At 40.9% G+C, this 15190-nt stretch overlaps 1 protein-coding gene across 2 annotated transcripts in view; it reads right to left on the bottom strand.

The window, feature by feature from the left end:
* Window positions 1–388: 388 nt before the first annotated feature.
* Window positions 389–15190, bottom strand: part of hipk1b (homeodomain interacting protein kinase 1b) — a 30304-nt gene continuing 15502 nt past the window's right edge. Inside the window, exons 8-18 of one of the 2 annotated variants that reach the window (XM_061985668.2) lie at window positions 14092–14276; window positions 13879–14029; window positions 13623–13809; window positions 9871–9986; window positions 9211–9345; window positions 7974–8134; window positions 6784–6855; window positions 4768–4938; window positions 4499–4704; window positions 4314–4426; window positions 389–2518 (exon numbers count right to left, since the gene is read on the bottom strand). In XM_061985668.2, the coding sequence (XP_061841652.1) occupies window positions 2060–2518; window positions 4314–4426; window positions 4499–4704; window positions 4768–4938; window positions 6784–6855; window positions 7974–8134; window positions 9211–9345; window positions 9871–9986; window positions 13623–13809; window positions 13879–14029; window positions 14092–14276 (1956 nt within the window). In that variant the 3' untranslated portion in view covers window positions 389–2059. The remainder of the gene's footprint in view (window positions 2519–4313; window positions 4427–4498; window positions 4705–4767; window positions 4939–6783; window positions 6856–7973; window positions 8135–9210; window positions 9346–9870; window positions 9987–13622; window positions 13810–13878; window positions 14030–14091; window positions 14277–15190) is intronic. The other variant, XM_061985669.2, reaches the window with a different exon arrangement.

The raw sequence follows: 15190 nt of genomic DNA, 5'->3' as shown, positions 1-15190 counted from the left end.
ATTAATTAATTAATTAATTTCAAAAAAAGTTAAGTGTACATTCCTACTTGCCTAATAACTGTCCATTTCTTCTATTATGTGTCACTAAATCATGTGTTACTAACAAGTACTGCAAACTTTTCAGACAATTTGTAGTCGATTGTATCAAAAACGTCACAGGATTGATCAACAGAATATTTGTTTGTTTTGTTTTTTATGACTGTGCATTAATGTTTAAGGAGGAAGCGTAACACGTGCAGTCGTAGTTAACAAAGGCATTAAAAGTATTGGTACTTCCAGAGAAAACAGATAAGCGACTGTTGTGGTAGTGCATGTTTGTTTTGGATGAATCATCCCTTAGTAGACTTGATAGCGTTCCTAAGATGACAACACACATGTCTTAAGACAGTTTGGGGTTTGTGGTTATTTTATTGCAAACAGTGATGGTGGATTTTTGAACAGAAACATTTCCCTGAATTAGTTCTAACAAGTAGCATTTTTAACTTCTAGAATAAGGTGAAATGACAGTTAAGTACTGCGACAATACAAGACAAAACAAACAACATGGATTGAGAGCTTCTAGAAGCCACAGTCACTGCAGGCTGCAATAGAGGAGCTTTCTCTCTCCTATTTTTGACCCCTACCTTTCTTGTCACCTTTACGCCAAGCTTCAGCAGTGAGGATATAAGCATCAATAGGCCTCCCTCAAAGAGGGACACTTTCTAAAACGTAAGGATAAAACTGGCATCAAGATATCTGAAGTATCATTAATAGGTTGTATTCAGTCACATGACTTCAACAAAGTGGTGGGCCACCAAACCAATCAGAGTACGCAAGGGGCCTAGATCTTATCACTAAAGGCAAATAGCAGCCAAAAATGAAACTCTGCAATGGAATCTACGACAACAAGATTTTTCAAGTGATATCAAGGAATATCTGTCGGTCGCATTCCCAGACATGTCAACTATCTGGTGCTCCAGACGCCATTCTACACCACAAAACAGATGAAACTTGGAGGTCTACAACTTGTGGGTCAAGAACATTGGTATCAAGACTCTTTTGGATAAATCATGCATCGTTTTTGCTCGGATAAAGTTGTATTTATATTTTAACTTTGTGTTTACAGCCATGTTTGTTGTTGTTGTTGCACGGGCCGTTTACGAGTAGCGTGTTTTCCCCCATCTTTATTGAAAATATAACTATAGATGTCAACATTGTGTATGTGCTTAAAGATTCCTTTATGATTGTTGTCTTTGGTAAATACTTAACTCTTTTAGGTTTTTGGTTCTGCTTTCTTGTATTTAGACTCGCTGAAATGTTGCTTTACGAAAGACTCGAAGCAAAAATGCGTTTTAAGAACTCTGAAACAAGATAAAAGACAAATAATATCAAGATAATACTTAAATAGTAAAGGTTACAAGTTTAACAAAGTGATGACTGCAAACTGGTGTGTTCTTTGACTGCTCCCTTGGTCTTCTCGTCGTCTTGTGAAATCTTGCACTCTTTTGCCCTTCTGGAGAAACTCTGAATAAAGCTATCTTTTACGCGATTTAAACGGTTCCAACAGCCTAAAACAAGGCAAGCACAGAGCATTTGGAGAAAGGCGCTACGACAACAGAGGGCCCACCACTTCAAGTCTGGCATATTTCATGACGTGGGGTGAATACAACCTACTGGTGTCTGGAGAAGAAAAGAATACGTTCCTATTTGACTCGATAAATACATTCAGCACACAGTTGATGCAGGTGAAAAGAAACTATTGGTCTGGCCTACAACACTACATGAACACACTATCACACGTGCACTTAAATTAACATTAAATGTGTGCTACCTTACAGACAGAATGAACATAGCAAAGACATATCTGCTATTATTAGGTTAGCTAAAACATGGGAACTCACTGGATTAGTGTGGGGAAATCAAACTTCACTAGCACTGAGTCAGGTGACAGGAAGTGGCCTAAAGTGGCTTGTGGAAGGAGCAGAGTCTCTCTTACACGACCAACACAAGGATAAAGTGGCTGATCCAACATGGCAATTAATTTTGGAAAGGTGAGGAAGAAGTGACTTGGTGTCTGACCTTATAGGTAGGGGTACTGCGTCAGGCGTCTGGGGCTCAGCTGGTAGGCGCCGTAAGCCTCGGAGCGCGGAGTCACGCTCACGTACGGAGAGGCGGCGGCGAACTGCTGCTGGTAGACCGCCGGCAGGCCGTGCAGCAGACTGCTGACCGAGTCCTTGCGGCCGGCCGAGTCTCGCCTGGAGGAGGAGGAGGTGTACGTTGCTGCATAGGCGGAGGGCGAATGTCCTGCTGCGGTGCCGCGGCCCAGCAGCTGCTCCATGACCTGAGAGGCGGACGACAGGGCGGTGGAGGCCGGGTAGGTGTACAGGCCGGGCCCGGCCGCCGAGGCCAGCGCCGACACCTCAGGGAAGTTGTAGTGCGAGGCCGAGACGGCCGGGGCGAACGTCTGCTGGCGGCGTAGGGACGAGTCTGTGTGGGACACCACTGCACGCTCCTGAGATGAAGACACCATGGGCTGGACCTTCATCACAAAAGGACACAATTATGGCAACTTCTAGGAGTGTGGGATGTCTCCACAAGTCATCACGCCACTAATGGTACACACACTAATGGTTGAGCATCAAGCCTTGATTCCAACCGGAACCCCCTCCTTTACATGTTATTGCTTTTGGTTGTGATTTTTATTCAATTATTTGTTTTATTTAACTTGGAGATTGAAATAGGTTCATTCCATTTACAATGTTAGAATACATGACAAATACAAGTTGTTGCATTTGAAAAAATATACAGCCATTATTATTATGTATCATTACATCAGTGGTTAATTGGTCTCAGAAAAATAACGGCAATGATATCGTTCATCGGCAATAATTTGTAGGTCAATAAACCGTAGGGCAATATTTGTTATCGGCCCAGGCCTAGTATGATTGATACAGAGTTTCCTCTTAATGTAATTGAATGCGGCGCATGGCCACGGCTTTTACATTACCTTGAAAATAAGGTTGTTGTTTTTTTAACGTGAAAACAAATTAAAGAAAGAAAAATAAATCACGCAAAGTCCGACTCTATTTTTAACTTTTATTACCAATCTTATGTTTTTATCTTATCAATCTTATCAATGTTTTTATCGTATTGCCATATGTTAAAACTAATTATTCATAACATATATGTTTTTAAATGTATACACACATTGTTTAACCTTTTTAAAGAAAAAAATAACATCATAGCAAATTATGGAAATTACTTGATGAAGTCACAGTGACCATGCTCCCACCACCACAGGTATCTTGGCAGAGTACGGGAAACCCTGTGATATGAAATATGATTTTTAAATACGACAAACATTCAAATAAAACTAATACTGCGCTCCTTGATGTAACTTTTAGGTGGGACATTTTTTAAGTTGGCTGACATTTCTTCCTCAATGTTACAGAAATGAGCTGCTGCCTGCTCTTCACGTATTATGAGTCTCCTATTTGTCGATTTACACAAAGTGTGGATTTTTTGGCATTTTCATGTCCATCCATCTGTCGTGTTGTAATTTGATTGAATGGAGAAACTTAAAAACTGTCCGCGCTCCTTTAATGAGCCTGTGCCCGCTGTGAATGTTGGGGACGGAGGAGGCTTGTCGTGCAAAGAAAGGGAAAAGAAGAAAGGAAAGAAGGACAAAAAATGGAATACCCGGCAAAAAAAAAGGAATTTTTGACAATAGTAAACGTGCTGTCGACTCCAAGAAGAGAGGGAGAAGGGAGGGGTGTCATCGAGTTATTACTACTAACCTATTCTCTACTTATCACTATTTTTAATACTATCATATGTACATATATTATATCTGCTGACGTATTTATGTTGCAGTTGTAAAAAAATATTGTCCTATACTGATAAATGAAGGCTGATATCAATAAACGTCAAGGTGCCAAACATGGGCGCCAATCAGTCGATCCCTAAACTGCATCTCCATTGCAGAAATCAAGTATTATTACCACTGAAGGACAATGCTAACATGTTATAGAGTAAGAGCAAGCAAATGCTAAGCTAACGGCTGGCTAGGACAGCTTATTTGATAACACTGTTGAGCTGGCAAAGGTCTGGTCAACTCTGTTGTGATAAGACTACAACGATATGATCAGTCTGAAAACACATCAGGATTTTTAAATATTGATTTTTGTCAATGGAATTGACCACTTTTGAAAGTAAATCATCACCCTTTGCTGACTTGGGTGCAGAAAAGAAAATCAAAAATCTCTTGAAATATGTAAGAGGTGTGTTAAAAATCACCTAATAACTGGACCAGATAGAAGATGTCAGTGGCTCACCTGGCTGAGGTTCAAAGGACGCGACTGGCTCAGCATAAGTCCGTGACGCTCCAGGTTCTCCCCTGAACTACTTGGTTGCTGATTAGAGCTTCTCTTGGGCTTCATGTAGTTCACTGGGGGTTGAAAGAGTAACTTGTGTTCACTACTTCCACTTCAGTGGCCAAATAAATGGGCACACTTCTCACCGGTCTCTGGACGGCTCCGTGAAGCTGCCCCTCTCTCCGGCACGTGGACTTTGACTGAAGGCGCCACCACGGCCAGACACTTCGCCTGGCGAGAGGACACTGCGTGTAGCGTGCGGGGAAGCGGAGTCAGCGGGCTGGCTGTGGATGAGTCCGAGTCGTGCACAGTCACGCAGCTGATGACGTTGGTGCGCTGGCCCAATGCCACACTGTGCCCATGGACACATGGATTAGTGGGGAAGTCATTAGTTGGCAAATCATCAGACGCTCACCTGGCAGGGTGAAACTTGCGCTCGTCTTCTGTGTCGGTGTCGCTGTGGATGGTGATGATGCTGACTGCTGGGCTGGGGGTATCAGAGATGACAATAGGCTGCGACAAGGTGGCCATGAGGCTGGATGATGTCACACAGTTAGTGCTGAGCAGTGATGCAGTGGATATACCCCTAAAGAAACAAACACACGCTCAGATTCCTGACAGTCAAATATGGCGTAGTTGTAGAAGATACGTCTACTAAGTCAACGAGTTGAGTAACAGGTAATTTGCTGTGCAATATGCATCCTGATGTCGGTAATTTTATATTACGAGAAGTGCTTTCTTAAAAGTTTTCCCTCTTCTATACATATGTACATACAAATACCCACAACTTTAATACCAATTTTGCTTATCCTTATCAACAATAGAGAATGATATCATATGATGGACATTTATTTGTATGTCGTACTCTGACATATGTCGTAATATTGTACATCACTAGTGATGAGGGCTGTGAATCTTTGGGCACCACAACATTTGTTTCTTGGGGTAACAATTCCATTCAAAAAAATAAATTATTGATTTAAAAAGGATTCTCGATTCAAAATCTATACTTTTTGAAACATTGGGTGCCAGTTCTATGATTAACTACATCCCTCCATAAAGAGCAATGCATCTAAAAATCGATTATTTAGCCCACCTCTAACAGCAGATATAGATCATCTACATGAACTATATGATTTGTCTGCGTGGCTGCACAGGATAGATTGAAAAAAAAATAAAAAAATTTTAGATTAGCTTTTCTTTTCTATGTTTTTAATAAAATAGAATTGTATTTCCGATTGCAACGTTGTTAAAATAGGACAAATATAAAGCTTTCTCTTAAGAACTCCTTCTGCCATTGTAACTGCTATTTTTCAACGGACTGTAATCCTGGCATACTACTAGGCCTTTTCAATGAATACCAAATGAATCTCCCCCTTGCCGGTTGAAAAACACGACTTTATTGTGTTGGTGTAATTGCACCCCTTAACCACTAGATGGCGCCAGAGGCTAATTCTCAGAGCTTTGCTGAGCGTAAACTCATTTAACTGCCATTGAAATGCTGAAATTATAATATTATATTGGGCAGTTATACATAACATGACAGATATATATATAGATATATATATAGATATATATATATATATATTCATTCATATCCAAGGGGCGCCAATCCATTGTCTTCCGAGACTTACGGATGCTAACAACAACAACAACAACAATATATATATATATATATATATATATATATATCCATCCATCCATCCATTTTCTACCGCTTATTCCCTTCGGGGTCGCGGGGGGCGCTGGAGCCTATCTCAGCTACAATCGGGCGGAAGGCGGGGTACACCCTGGACAAGTCGCCACCTCATCGCAGGGCCAACACAGATAGACAGACAACATTCACACTCACATTCACACACTAGGGCCAATTTAGTGTTGCCAATCAACCTATCCCCAGGTGCATGTCTTTGGAGGTGGGAGGAAGCCGGAGTACCCGGAGGGAACCCACGCAGTCACGGGGAAAACATGCAAACTCCACAGAGAAAGATCCCGAGCCTGGGATTGAACCCCAGACTACTCAGGACCTTCGTATTGTGAGGCAGACGCACTAATATATATATATATATATATATATATATATATATATATATATAAATAAATAAAACACTTGAATTAACTCAAAGTCAACCAAGTCCATCCTGCTTCCTCGCTCGTTGCAACTCAGAGGGCACTTTTAAAATAATCTTACTCGTCTACTGTATCAAAATCAATGTCATGAATTTTTGACCCAATTCAATTACCCAACCGCAAATATTCCACTCGGCAACTGATTTTTTAGAAATATTGCACATTTTGCATTTTCCCATTATGACAAAAAACTATTTTGGACAAAAAGGCAGTCATCCCCAAAATAATAATAATGTTATGTCAATAGCTAAATCTGTATTTAAAAGATTTCAAGTGTTGAAAGTATGTCATTTAGTCAAACCTGTTCCTGTTCTCTCCCCGTCTTGCTTTGACCTTCTTTCTCTCTGGCTGAGTCTTGGCTTGTGCTGTGCTCCTGTCAGGGTCCAAAAGTCAGATCAATTATACACTAAATACAAACATTTTTCTTTTTGCTGAATGAGGTGACAGTGTAAAAGTTCTTACAGGTATATAAAGTACAACAACATAGCACCAACAGCCTGCCAGTTTGGGAAAGCTAAATCAACTAATTTGCAGCTGCAGTACTGACCTTTATACATTATGGCTAAATACTTTAATTTTGCTTGCCAATTTCTATTCACTTTGATTGAAATCAATTACTGTAAATTCCGGACTATACTTTTTTTCCTACGCTCCGAACACTGCGGCTTATAACACCGTGTGGCTAAGTTATGGATTTTTCTATGCTGACGGCCATTATGCAAATAGCAAAGACTCTAAAAAGGTGTGTTATTGTTTGTGCTATGACGCAATCTTTTGGACGAGTCAATTAACTGCGGGTGCTACAGTGCCCTTCTGTTTAGAGCTTTTAACTGGAAGTACATGTGCCGTTCCTTCTTCTAGTTGTTCACTGGTATGGATTCTTCATTCAAAGCAACGTTTGTACGTTTTACAATATAACAAACAATTATCTACTAAAGCGTCCCATGTGTGATGTCTGTAAGAGTGTTTTCGTGCATATTTGTATCTGCTATTGCATTAGCTATTACGTTAACACGTTTACGAGTGTCTGTGTTACTATAATTAACTAGTATGGCATTCTTTTTGTATTGTTTCACAAATTTCCCAGCAAATTCACAACGACATCACCGTGGAGTTATTGAGTCTGTTTAGCTGATTAGAGAGCTAGTTTCCGCAGCTAGTGGGTCCATGTCTGTTTTGTTTGATCAGCTGTTTTACTGTCGTGTTAGAGACACCGTTTGGAAACAAGTAAGGTATTTAATTAAACATTGACAAAATCTTTGTGTCAATAACTCATTACACAACGTATATATCTGTGACTTATAGTGACTTACAGGGCGGCTAATATATGAAAAAATATATTTTTTCTTCTGAAATTTAATGGGTGCGGCTTATATATCAGAGCGCTCTACAGTCCGGAAAATGCAGTACTGCCACATATTTTTGTTTATCAACCAAATAAATAAATATGTCATTTGAAGCATGCAATGGAAGATGTTTTGGAGGACACACCTCCAGTTGTGTGCCTGCTGAGCAGCAGCATCCAAGTGATGGGATTGTCGTGGTGACTCGGCAACAGTGGCCTGGTGAGCAGCGCTGTGAATGGCCACACCCGGGACCTGCTGCCAAGATGATGGAATGAGGATCTGTTGAGTTCCAGTGGGCCAGGCCTGCTAGAAGAAAGAGCCGACACGGCACATTTCAGTACAGGTATTGTCAGCGAGCGCACAAGAGAAGGCTTCATGGCTGGACCATGTCAGGCAGAGTGAGCCATGCTGAGAAATATATCCAAAGGCAATCTCTGCTGCAGGCAAAACACAAAGCTAGAGAAGCCAGCAACCTTTCCTAAGCCATTCCGTTATATTTAGCATTGCCCTGCAACAATTCAACAAGAAGGAAACATGCAAAGCACAAACACTGAAGCACTGGAAACAGATCAGGACAAAAAAACCAAATTATGCCTGTTAAAGAAGAAACAGAAGAGTTAGTTGCTTTGTTAACGATGACAATGTCGGCTGGTAATAATAATAATAAGAATGTATCTGAGAACCCATTTTTCATTCACTCCATGATGGCAGGAAGCTACATTTGTCGCCGCTGCTGCTTGGGCTCCGACCGCCACCCAACATTCAATCACATTCATACTGGGAGCAGGGTGGATGAAGTGACTGGGATGGCAGAAGCTGGATTCTGCCACGGCCGCTCTACCACCTCAGCCATGACGCCCCATGGCAAGCCATCTTGGGGATAATAAGCATGCCACATGGGCTGGAACGTAGAACGTGTCAGAGTGAGAATGTAGGGATTTTTGTGCGCTTTGGCGGCGCATGGTCCTGTGCTGAAACCGAAAGGAGGAGGAGACATGAGAAGCTGCAAGCAAAGCGCAGACCAACTCAGCAACACATGCGCTCCATGCCCTAAGCACACCTATGAGGAAAGAGTCGGGGAGAGAATGTCAAAGTGAGTGTGAGGAGGAGAAGACCCTCGAGGACAAGGAGCTCATGTGTTTAGTCGCTAAAATGACAAATACAAATACATCAGCGGGGGTACAAGAAGTGCAGTTGACTCCAACCTTAACGTTCTAACTGATAAGTGAAAAAAATCACATGCTTGTCTAAAACGGGGACAAACATTTGAGATAAGTCCATGTCATGTGCAAAGGTAGAGGGACGCAGCATACAAATAAAAAGAAAGGCAAGTAGGAAAGACTGGCGTTATTTGTAGTGAAAAACTACAGGTGGTTCTTTACCAGCACAGTGGCTGTGTGCTCCAAAAGGGTGGGCCGGCCCACCCCGGTGCCGAGCCCAACTGGTAGAGAATACTGGGAGGCTATGCCTGATGAGGGTGGGTGCAGAGTGGCCACCATCAGTGGGGTGCAGGAACCCTGGAGGATGGGGTGGGGGGATAGTGTTAGAATGTCCTTCAGGGTTGTTGTGTGATGTATAGAGCAGATACATCCAGCTGTGCATGCCCCTCTGGACTGCTAAACACGGCAATGTGTCCCAAATTATTCCTCATTTTAGCTGAAACACAGATTTGGAGGCAGACGAGATCAGCAGACTGGCCTCAAGCCCTGGATAGACAGGACTTGCATGAAGTGACAGTGTAATGAACAGAAACATAACAAAACCGAGCATATGCCACATTTGGTACATCACACACCTTCTGATTAAATGGCAATATCGCCTTCAAAGAGTTGTAATTTTGGGTGGTGATGTAGCAATTTACCAACTGTGGATGCAGGAAGCAAACATTGCACCACATCACGCTGACATTTCACAACAAATCTGCCCACGTCACCATTACAATGGCAGAAAATGGCCAAACAACTGGAAATACACATTACCAGGAATATATTTGACATTTTAGTTTATACAAGCAGGATTAGCACATCATTGCAAACTCTTACCTGTGTGAGCATGCTGGGCTGGATCTGCAATGACTGAGCAGGCTGGTTCTGAGGTACTATTGGTACAGAGTTATCCATCCTAACAGGGAAACTGGAGCCCTTGCTTGACTGTAGGCCTGGACATAATTTTCAGAAAATATGCACAGCATTATGTATGGTATCTCCAAGTTTCATTTCTATAGTACCATGGTTGCAGAGAACAGAAACCAGTAGCGGTGTCTCGAGCCGATATGGATACCAGTCCAATTGCTTGGATTTGACTGACTTCTCGTTCGGCTCACACTAATTAAATATGCGTGGTGGTCAAGGTAGCTGTTTTCAATGGGTACAATGCACCATTTAGCATTTCTCGAAAAAAAAATTCCCTATGCTTACGTTGTTTTGGGCTGTACGAACCGTTCAAATCGCAAAAAGGATAAAAGTTTCGTCAGAGTTTCTCGAAAGGTTATCAAGAAGGTGCAAAATTTTACGAAACGACGAGAGAACAACTCACACTCCAGTCCAAGGGAGCAGAGTCAAAGAATGCATGAGTTTGCAGTGATCACTTTGGTAAAGGTTTGTTTCATACACTTTTAACCTTTATTATTTCCATACAAGTATTATCTTGATATTATTTGTATTTCTTAAACACATGTTTGCTACAAGTGTTTGGAAAAGCACCAACTCGGCGAGTCTAAATAAACAGAAAGCATATGTGAGCAAAACCTAAAAGAGGTAAGTTTTTACCAAAGGCAACAATCAAATGAATCTTTCAGCACATACACAATGTTGACATTTATAGTTATATTTTGATAAACAATCATAAATGAATCTTTCAGCACATACACAATGTTGACATCTATAGTTATATTTTGATAAACACTAAAACAAGGATGGTCTTTTCATGTATTTTAGTCAAGTTATTTACAAAAGGTAAACATGGTAGGCTATACTGTGAAGGCTCCTAGGAGCTAGAATCTACACCACAGCTAAGTACACAACACCACACAAGCCACACATTTGTATAAGTATCCTTAACTGAACAATATTGAAGTCTAAAACACAACATTTGTCAATATAAAAAAGTATCAAATAATTAAAGTTGCATATTCCTTACACATACAAAGTCTCCAATGCAGAATTGCAGTTGAAAGTATCGATTAACAAATGTTTCTGAGTCATTCAACTTACTGCATCATGCTTTTAATACAACAAATGATTGTGACCACAAAGTGTCTTGAAAAACAAATTGCTGCTTTATATATAGTAAATAGTATAAATCTGTAATAAAGGGACTATTTCCATACCGACCACTGTTCTTTGAGTCATTTCACTTGATCAAACCTTTTTCCAACATGTCACACTACAAAACAACAAATAGGCCCTTTTCCACCGCAGGAATTTTTAAAGGAAATTCCCCACTTACCCCTGTGTTTCCACCAAAAACTACCCAAGTAGATTGACTTCTTTTAGGAACCTTTTACAGTTCCTCCTAGATAAGTGGGACTTTTCCAAACGACCAGGAATTTTTTCGGGGGCGGGCTGTGCTGTCGCTGATCAGTGGCACTATCTTGAAGTGTTTGCACTCAGCTGTTTTTACAAACTTAATTTCGATACGCGAAGCTACGAGAAGTGGTCAGCCTCTTTTAAACGTATTTACGGAGGAGTATGAAGCCGGACTTGAAGCGGAGACCTCAGCTGCTTACTACTCTGACGTTGTTGGATAAATGTGGAAAAAGGGAGGCAGCACACGAGTGGAACAAAGCTAAATAACATCAAATATTAACTATTACATGTTGTAAAAGCAGTCAGTGACACTCCATTTGTGTAGTTATTAGCCTCAACCCGAGAGAGCTAAATGCTAATGCTAACAAGCTAACGCTAAAGCCATTCTATTTGTGTGCCTGGCTGAGATAAAACCTGACATTTATTATTAATATCTTGTTATTTACAGCTGAAATGGACCAAAGGCTGACCCTCATGAATTCATCATTCACTGAGGACAACTTTCTGACTGTTGGACATTGCGGACAAAAGCCTGACTTTTTATAAACAATTCGTACACTTTACTTTATGAATCACATCGTTTCGTACATGATTGATTTGTATTTCAATTACTTTTTAGTACAAGAACTGTGACCTAATATTGTCTGTTTATTTACATGGTATCAGTGTAGAAATATACTAAACCACTCCTCCACACGTCATCAGCCTGATTGGTATAAACTACCCTGAACTGTGAAATGCAGTGGAAACACAAACCATACACTTCTACAGGAACCTATAGATCCAGGAACCAAAAGTTTCTGAACATTTGGTGGTTTGTTTTTTTCACATTTACTATTGTTCTTTTTTGATTGATCAAAACGTTTTCAAACATGCCACACTACAAAATGATTAAGGTATGTCGTATGATTCCCGCCAATGTATCTGATAAATATATCAGTATTGGTCAACACTTAAGGCTCCAATATCTGTAAGTGAAAAAGTTGTATCGGGACTAGTGTTGCAAAATCCAGGGAATATTCAAAGTTGGAAACTTTCCATGGAAATTAATGGGAAATTAAGGGGAATAAACATTGAATGCAACATGCGAGATCTTGCAGCATGATTATTAGCTAATACAACCTGATTTAATACAAATTCAGTAGAATTTCAACCCTGCCCTGCGCATTCCTCCATCACATGTGCAGTGCATTCTTCCATCACATGCACAGATAATTCCCAGCATGCGACACACTACAGCAGGGCCATTGAGGCCACACTAGTATTTGAGCCCAAGGACTTCATCCAGTCACGTAAGTTTTGATATTACTGGGGTAAATATATTTGATCTATGGTATTTAACTTTAATAGAGGTGTAATTGCTTGTTACTGTATGACTGTAGACTACTCCAGCAGACTTCCACTCAAGCTAGCTAGCTGTTCGTGTACTTGTTAAATGACTTTGGGGCCAATATCTCTAGCTAGCTAGGTTTATGTACCAGCAGAGTCTCATAATGAATCGAAAATATTTCTCCGTTAGCAGTGATGCTAATTTTCCCTATGTTAAATCCCATTCATTTATGCTAACAACGTTAGCTATCCGAATTTACCTTTTTTGTAATCTGTGAAGTTCAACTAGCAAATACTAAATCAAAACGTGTAGTTTCCTCTGCCTTCTGTTCTGCTAGCCATTCTGTTGTCGTAGAAGAATGTAGGTTATAGTTTGATTTAGCATGCTGATTGAGTGTTCATTTATTCATCTAGCCTATTTCTATTAATTTGTCCATCAGTAAAATATTTTTAAAGACTACTTCAATTGTTTAGCTGACTATTTATATCTGTGTGTGGCATTGCATTAGTGTTTTACAAGAATAAATAATATAATAATGCCATGTACACTATCTGATGTGTGAAGACATTTCACCCCAACCAATGTAGGCGGAAAGGCTGTGTACATTTGCAAATACTGTGCAAAGAGCTATGTCAAAAAATGCCACAAAGATGCAGCAGCATAGAGACAAGTGCCCAATAATATATAATTATTGTAATTCCCCATTAATTCCCATATATTCCCATTAATTCCCATGGATGGTGTCCAACTTTGAATAATCAAAAAATGGTCAATATTTCCAAACTTCCCGAGCTTAACTTCCCGTGGTAAATTTTCGGAAAGTTTCCGGAAATTTACCGGAAACTTCCCCCCGCCTTTGCAACACTAATCGGGACACCCCCAGAAAGCAGCATAGAACATGTCTGACTGTATCTGGTGGAATACTGGAATCCCTCACCTTGAATTGTGGAGGGTGGACAGACAATCAGAGTCTGTTGGAAGGGTTCTGTCTGGCTACACAGTCCGGCAGGACGTGTTGGAATAGGTACACTTTGTTGCGTCAGGCCAGGAATGTTGATCGTTGCCTGCTGGTACAGCGCTGGCTGGTAATTTAGCAGAGGCACCGCTCCCCCCGCAGAAGGCACCTGGTAAACACCCAGCCATGAATACATTTAAAGTAACTTGACATATAAGAAATGCAGCCAGGTGCTTGCCTGGTTATGCTGGTTGAGTTGGCTACTGAAAGTAACAGTCAGGTTGCCTGCTGCAGCGCTGGGGACTGCATTTGTGGAGTAGAGGGACTTGTTGCTGTCGTAGGTGCTCCGGCGCTTGCAGATCTCCATGTTCTGGAAGCAAGACTTCACGCTGGAGAGCAGCAGCATTTTAGTAAGTAACAGTCCCTTCAAATCAAGTTGAGGTGTACTTACTGGGAGCTGTGGGGATAATCCATGAGGTGGCTCATTGTGACGAAAGGATGGCCCAGAGTCTTTGTAGGTGTGATCCTCTTGTCAGCATCCAGACGGAGCATTCTCTTCAGGAGGTCTATAAACTCTCGTCTATCAGCTTTCTCAGCCAGCATGTCCGTCCCCTCCAAATGAGTTGAGAGATTGACCTGAAAAACAATGATTGCAAAATGGGTCAAACAGGGTATTAATTATATAGCCTTGATTAACTATTAGGGGAAAATTAACGACACAGAGTTGCAACCGTATCACGTTTTTGAGCCATGTTGCTATTGATCTATAGCGGAATTAGAGAACCAGTGTAAACCCTCTTGTCAGTCATCCACGCTCTTTGGGCCCTGTTCCTCTATGTGCTTCAGTGAAAAAAGCTACAGATTCTGGCCACGAATCATTCTCCCCCTGATTTAGGTCTGTCATCCAAAATGTGCACTCTGTGTGAAGCAACCTCAAAATGTGGGCGTTCCCAGTCAAATCCAGGTTTGCACAAATCCTCCCAGTCACTCAAGTACTTGAGCTCCAATGCACTTTTGAGGCTGCAATAAGGCTGGCTATTATACACCCACCAAACTATGTAGGAACAAATATGGAGCGCTAAAAGTATTTTTATTTTTTTTTGTCATAAAAAAATACAATCAATAATAATAGGAACCAGAAATATTAATAACTGAAAGAAACAAACCTTTTGTGCGAATGAGTGTAAATGGGGGAGGGAGGTTTTTTGGGTTGGTGCACTAATTGTAAGTGTATCTTGTGTTTTTTATGTTGATTTAATAAAAAAAATTTTTTTACATTTCTTGTGCGGCCCGGTGCCAATCGATCCACGGACCGGTGGTTGGGGACCACTGATGTAGACCACAAGGAAGTGTTTAAAAAGGTATAAAAAAATTATATGACCCCTTTAATGCGCATTATAATCCAGTGCGCCTTTTGTATGAAAATATACCTGAATAGACCTGCTCATCGGCAGCGCAGCCTTATAATCAGTCATGCCCTACGGTTCGAAAAATATGGTAACATTAGATTGACACATTGAACAGCCAATTAGATATGCTGGTTGATGTAT

This window comes from Nerophis lumbriciformis, linkage group LG23 (assembly GCF_033978685.3).
Source record: "Nerophis lumbriciformis linkage group LG23, RoL_Nlum_v2.1, whole genome shotgun sequence".
Lineage (NCBI taxonomy): Eukaryota > Metazoa > Chordata > Actinopteri > Syngnathiformes > Syngnathidae > Nerophis > Nerophis lumbriciformis.
This window is presented reverse-complemented; position numbering and strand designations above follow the sequence as displayed.